Source organism: Acanthisitta chloris, unplaced genomic scaffold (assembly GCF_000695815.1).
Source record: "Acanthisitta chloris isolate BGI_N310 unplaced genomic scaffold, ASM69581v1 scaffold38640, whole genome shotgun sequence".
Lineage (NCBI taxonomy): Eukaryota > Metazoa > Chordata > Aves > Passeriformes > Acanthisittidae > Acanthisitta > Acanthisitta chloris.
Genome location: NW_008651793.1, coordinates 4,864 through 12,003, shown reverse-complemented (window position 1 = coordinate 12,003; position 7,140 = coordinate 4,864). Strand labels below are relative to the sequence as shown.

The 7,140-nt window shown below is 38.8% G+C and overlaps 2 protein-coding genes across 2 annotated transcripts in view; both read right to left on the bottom strand.

Annotated features, from left to right (window-relative positions):
- LOC103802166 (kelch-like protein 15) overlaps positions 1–3,598 on the bottom strand; it is a 9,001-nt gene extending 5,403 nt beyond the window's left edge. Inside the window, exon 1 of the mRNA XM_009074622.1 lies at positions 2,891–3,598. Within this exon, the coding sequence (XP_009072870.1) occupies positions 2,891–3,595 (705 nt within the window). The 5' untranslated portion in view covers positions 3,596–3,598. The remainder of the gene's footprint in view (positions 1–2,890) is intronic.
- LOC103802177 (kelch-like protein 15) lies at positions 3,598–3,795 on the bottom strand (the record flags this gene model as incomplete). Its single annotated transcript, XM_009074633.1, has 1 exon — positions 3,598–3,795. A coding segment is annotated over exon 1 (198 nt), but the record flags the coding sequence as incomplete, so codon positions are not given.
- Between the last annotated feature and the right edge of the window lie 3,345 nt (positions 3,796–7,140).

Genomic DNA, 7,140 nt, shown 5'->3' with positions numbered 1-7,140 from the left:
CTAGTGATTAATAAGTTTCTAATTTATGCTGGCAATTTACATATCAACCATAACAAACCATAAAGACTGGACACAGGAAAAAAAACCTTTGGATTTTAAGGTTTTAAAACAACATTGCAATCTGTGTAGTATACAGAAGATAAATGAAGCTTAAACAGTATATGAAGGGAAATCATGACATGGTTGCCTCCAATAACACAGAAATGAACTCAATGATCTTGGTGAAATGCCCTCTAACTTCTGTCTCCAACCTTCCTCAAGACTTACCATGGATATGATTCAAAACAAGGAAAACATAACATGAATAGTGAAACTTGTGCTTCTCCTATACACTTTGCCTTTACTTTCTAACTCTTCCCCAAATCCTTATTTCATTTTCCTTTCCACTTTCCCTCATACACCTGCATGTAAAGGCTGAGGAACAAAAGGAGTATCTATTCATACTTCAGAAGTTGTTCTTCCAGGGCAGTTTGCAGTAAGCACATAGGCTGTGCCTTCACTTGTGCACTCCCGACACACATCAGCCTGAAGGTATTAGAGTCACTCATTTAATTGTTAAAAGGACAATCCATCCCACTCAGTCTGTACATCTCTCCAAAAAAATGATGTAAGAAACAGAATGGCTTAAGAGGCCAAAAGTAACTGTGACTTGAAAGACAAGTTATATAAGTTATTTATATCCCGCAATGACAGGCATCTGAGAAATACATATTAGAAAGCTTACATAAGAGTACATATGACAAGGCAGCCAGTGTACAGCAAATACAGAGTTTGCTGAACTGGAAGAGTCAACCTCAGACTGTATGTGGTACATTCATGCAGTATGTGTTCGCCTCAGGAAGAGTGAATTCTGTTTGTGGATCTCCAAAAAAGGCAGTTTCACCAATCTCTCTTCACAGAGAGTTCTCCCCAGGTTACTGCCAGAACAGTGAGCAGACATGCTCTTTTGTAGAAAAAGTGGTCTACATTGTGATGTTGGCTCCAACTGCAGTTGTCCTTTGTCCCTTGTCAAACTGGATTACTCAGTGCTCTCTAGCCAGGGTGAAGCAAATGCATTCCTAGCTGCAGCAACAAATGGCATAATTAGCTGTGCTTCCCTCTGCTGAGTTGTGCCACTCCATAATCTGCTCTGGCTTCTCTCTGCTCCCACACACAATTAATAGAAAGGGTACTCACAGAGAAAGGTTTTACATGTAAGTATATAATCTGGGATGCTGAAAACCACTTCTCTCCTTAAACTGTACCGATCTGGACAGTTGGCAGCTCTCAAGAGAAAACATGGGAAGCACTGTGTGCATGATTGATACCACTGATACCAAACCAGCTCCACAAGTTACACCTAAATATAATGCCGAAGATCAACACATACTTTTCACTTGTCCTTACAGAAATTTAACTGAAGACAAGTTGATGCTAGAGATTGTAACTCCAAAACTCAAAGAGCTAAATCAGACTCATAGAAGTCTTGCCCTATTAGATTAACCTTAAAAGAATATTTTGTGAATTCTATCAAGTTTTACTACTGAAAGGCTTAAATGATGTAATAAGGCAGACATGTTACTAAAACCAAGGCATTACACAGTATCTTGCAGAGTTCAGGTCTCACTAGTTGTAAATGTTTTAACCCAGCATAAACATTACATTACTGTTCTAAAATGTTTTGGTATTTATTTTATGTCTCTAGTCTAATAGAGTATCATAAATATATTATTACTTTCTCTACTCAATTCACACACAAAAAAATCCAAAATATAAAAACTCACTTGTCTTAAGCAATTAATAGCATTTATAATTTAAAATACAAGTAGGTATAAGAATTACTGCTTGGATGATCCAGTAGCCCTTAAAACCACCAAAACCAATACAACCTTATCTGTATATTCACTAGATACCAAAGTAAAAATATATGGGAAATTAACTTGTAAGAAGCCCAACAAAAACATAGGATCTTAACTCCTATGAATTCACTGAGAGGTGAAACTTACACAAGTTGTATCTTATCATACAAAATTAACATTGTTAAAACAGCACAGTTTAAGTAATTCCTAAGCAGAGTAGCCTTAATGTTACTAACCTGTGAGAAAACTGCTACAAAGTTTTGTAATCCTCTACTGTTGACAAGTATTCAGAGATTCTCAAGAACTAGAAAACAACATTCTTTTGCCTGTTCTTCAACAGAATAATAGAAAAAGCATGTTCTCTTTTAACCTCTTACTACATACAATGATCAGTTGAATTTCAGATCCCCTGTTACAAAGATTCCTCTGATATTTAAAGTAAAACATTACATTTCATACCATCAATAAATTTTGATTGTATTACATGCCTCATGTAGAACAAAGTAAGTGTAACTTTGCAGGATCAGGGCTTACTTCCAACTGCTGTGTAACAGCACAAGCACTGAAGATACAACAACACTCTGCAGATTTAACAGCAGATGCCAGTTTTCACTGGCAAATAAAAACCCCTGTACTTCTCGTAAGATCTAACGTCACTAATTTTTTGCTTAAATTGATAACAATTGTCATGACACACACCCTATCGCTGTGTGCAGCTCTGAAGTCTCTGGAAAGCAAGAAGCAACTTGTGGAAAACAGTAAGAACATTTAAAATCAAACTAGATATAAGCAACCTTACTTTAAAATGTCTTCCCCATAGAAAGTCACTTACAAACACGTACTGCAGACCTACCTGTTCTCCAGCCACTGTACATGCTATTGTCTAACAACCAAGAGACAGTATTTTCAGATGTTTGTCTTCTATGGGTTTATTAGAAAAATAAATACTATCATTTTGTTCCTCCTAATAGGTTTGGGAATCTTACCTATTTAATGGCATGCTGCCCTAGCTAAATGATGAATCCTGTCTATTGCTTTTCAAATGCACCAACCTTCTCAAAAACACTGGATGGTGTCATCAAACAAAACCTGATGTTCTGAATGATGGTGTCCGTATGCCTCCAGCGTCTTCTATCATGGCGCAGCCAGGCCTGAACAGCTTCATACAGCTCTATCTCCGGAAACCTGCTCAGATGGTCATTATCCAGGTATGACATGAGCTTCTCAAAGCTCAGATAGGAAAGGAAGTCAGGTCTGGACATGAGTGGCACAAAATTTTCTAGCAGAAAGGAGTCCAATTTTTCCCTGACTCCTTCAATGTTTACACCGAAATCATCCAGAAGTCTCATAATTTCTGCACAGTTTTCTAAGCAGATTTTAGCTAAGAGAAAAGAGCAGCAAAACTTTACCACCTCTATAAGCTGGACATACATGGCAGCCTGAAGGATTTCATGAACAGTGTTCATACTCAGTTCAATAGTTCCATAGTACATGAACTGGAGGACATGACTGAAGCCTGTAGCTGTCAGACCTTTCAAATGGATTTTGTCCTGATCTCGTTCTCGCATGTCAGCTGTGAACATAATCCTGAAGTAATCACTCTGGGTGGCAAGCAGTGCTTTATGGGCCTGAAATTGGTGGTCTTCAATGACAAGTGTGACATCAAGAAGCAATCCCTCCTCATACAGTGCTCTGAATCCAGCAGAGACACTGGTGTCATGGATGGAGGAGCTAAACCCTTCCACGTCCCCTGCCATGAATCACCTGTGTCAGCTGTGAACATAATCCTGAAGTAATCACTCTGGGTGGCAAGCAGTGCTTTATGGGCCTGAAATTGGTGGTCTTCAATGACAAGTGTGACATCAAGAAGCAATCCCTCCTCATACAGTGCTCTGAATCCAGCAGAGACACTGGTGTCATGGATGGAGGAGCTAAACCCTTCCACGTCCCCTGCCATGAATCACCTGGGAGGAAAATAAATAAATTTTTTTTTATTGTAATTTCTAATAACATATTACAAGCCCTTCCTGACCAGACAAATCCTGAGACTGCTTTTATTAAGTCTTAAAAGTCTTCACCATCCTTTTTGTGTTCTTTCCAGCTGAAAAATCAACTTAGGAAACAACTTAGAACACAAACTTGAAATATTTCCCCCCCACAAAGCACTCTAATTTTAAAGACAAGGTAATGAACAAAACCAACTATGCAATACTGAAAAAAGGATTCCTCACTCCAAGCTACTTCTTGGTCAAATAATGAACTATAAAGGTTGTCATGGTTTTCTTCCTCTCCCCCCTCAATCTTTCTAAAGAATTTATCTCAGGGGAGCAATAAAACACCTACTCTTGAATATCAAAGGTTTCAGAAAGGAAGCCAAAACCTCCTTAACTTCAGAAAAAGCTCCAGTAGATCTGTACATGGTATAATCGAAAAAAAATATTTGTATGTTAAAAAACCTGTCAATTTACTCAAAAGTTATTTCTAGGAAAATTAACATTTTTTTGAAATATTGCTTAAGATTGTGTGTTTCACTTCTCCAGTAACAACATCATGTTCCCCCACGTTTCTTATGATAGCAATTAATATTAGGTTAATGAAGTGCAAAATACTACGGCAGTAGGAAGTGCTGACAAGAATAGGTCACAACAAATAATATTCTGTACACTGGGTTTAGTGAAGCTTAATTGCTCATTAAGCACTCGAACATTTGCAGATACAGTGTTACTTACGTGCAAGCTATAATCAAACTGTAAATAAACCAAGAAGAAATCTAAGAGTAGCAGGATCCTACCCTGTTAAAGTTAAGGAAGATAAATATTCAATAATCAAAATCAAAACCTATTCAAAATCCAGAAGTTTCTCCATACCAGCTTCCTTGGATTTAAGTAGGGTGAAGGTGTACAAGACAGCTTGAAAGAATCTAACAATTTATCAAAGTCAAAGAACAACAGCAAACTCCATTCTCCTCCTCTGTCCTCATTCTGGGATCTGAGCTCCTGCTGCCTACCTTGAGTCATTTCTGGGGCTCACTGGACTTCTCTAGAAAGCCAATTCAGCTCATAAACCTGGCAAAAAAAATAAGCCAAGAGCAGGGAAAGATGAACAGAACATGAAAAAGACACGACACAAACCTCACCACCCCCCAGCACACACAAAACCTCAGAACCTGAGAGCTTTCTGCTTCTCAGAGAACTGACTTCTGACTTGACACTGTGGGGGTTTGGCACAAGAACAGCCTGATTCAGAGGACAGGACACATGAGCAAATTTATCCCACCTTAAATTACACAGCAGCATTCTCTCAGTTATTTGTACATTTAACTCTGAATTTCCTATTACAATTAAAGCTAATAATGTTTTGGTACTGGTAGCCCACGTGAAAACCTAAATAATACCAACACACTAAAAACCTGCAGACTTTCAAGGTCATAAAACTTTACACAAGTATAGGGACCCAGAAGTGGCTCTAGGGTGGCCCACATGTCACATCTTCAGAGAGCAGTTACCACATTACTCCCACTTCCTGGGAGTTACAGTTACTGCCACTGTAACTGGAATGTATCCATTGATGGAGTCTAATAAAACAATCATCTCCTCTCCTTCATTCACCAGCACACATCCTGGAAAACAAAACTGGAGATATTCTTCATCTATGCAAAACTAAAATGGTGAGTGGGTGTTTGTAGCCACACCTCATGGAATTAGCACTGCCCCCACACCATGGAGGCCTGATGATGGGTTCTGTGCACAAGAAAGTCAGTGCTGGGAGTGTTCTTTACAATTAAGGCCTTATGACAAAATTCAAATTCCTGAAAGTAAGACCAGGAGCAAAAGAACAAAGATGACATTCCAATTGCTTTCTCACCAGTATACATGATAGCACATCCCCCTCAATGTCACTGAAGACAGACCATACAAACTATTCTGGACCTTCACATTGTGAGTCTTTTACCCCTCAACAGCAAATGCCTACCAGAAAGAAAAATTACCACCAAATATTCTCTTAGTTGTTGCCAATTGTTACATACAGAGCAGATGAAGAAAGAACTATATCACTAACCCTTACCACCTCCAAAAGAAGCAACAAACTGAAGAGGAAGCATCAACCCTGACTTTACAGGATTCTGTTTTCTAATAGGATTTCTTACATCTAATAACGAGGTAAACATTAATATTATTCGCTTTTTTTTTCTTCTTTCACTGGAGCACTTGTAACTCCTCCCCTCCCATCCCCAGTTCTCTGATGTTTAATTATAGCTGGGCTCATACCTCAGTCTTTCCTGTTTAACACACTTAATGATCACTTGCCTTTAAATGGGCCACTCATTTCCATAAAACATAGAGCAACTTGAAACAACTCTCAATTGTTTGAAATCAGCCAGGAGATTCAAAGGTTACTAGGATTCTCAGACAGTACAACTGTGTAAGTTACATTTCTTTAGGAGACCAACAAAGACTTGGCTCAGTTTCTGCTCCAAGACCAGTGTTAAAAATGGGACACAATGGCTGGAATTTGCAAATGTGAGAAATGTGAACAGAACAACACAATATACTGGGGGGGAAAAAAGGCAAAAATGAAGCAACATTCCCCACATGCTGACTGAAGTAACACATTAATCTGAAAATAATGGGATCTCCCAACACACAGGCTCATGAGGACAGCAATCTCATGGAAGGGATTTCTTCAAAACAGTATGTGTGTTACTGTGTATCTGAACAGCACAGAAGCACCACAGCAGCAAACACACACCAGGATCTTTGCCCTTACCCTGCAAAAGATAATTACACTAGAGGTGCTCCACAAATTAAAGGAGAAAAATTTACTTTTTACATACAATGACCCTAAAATCAAGGCCTCTCTCACCCCCCTCAAGGAAGCAAAAAGGAGAAGTTGGCAAGTGAAGTTAAGCACAGACAGATGGTAGAGGGTAAATGCACCACATCCACATAAGCTCCTCGAGTGTTTCTTTAAAGGACCAAAACAAATAAATACTCAAACCCAGAAAAAAACCCACCCCAACAAAAAAACAGTACCAGAGTTCTGGGCAATGGCTCTAGGTATGTGGATGGCCCAGATGACCTCCAGAGGTGCTTACAGCCTCTGCTAGTCTGTGATTCTGTGGTCACGTTGCTGTTACACAGAGACTGCACCAATTTATTTATTTATTTGTGCCCACCCTTTCAATTCTGATTAAATAGAAACAAGACACACACACAAATCATGTATAAGCTACTCTCCTTCAAATTTTAACTGTTTGTGGTTTTTAACAAAAAATAAGGTGTCAGGAATCACTGAAATGTTG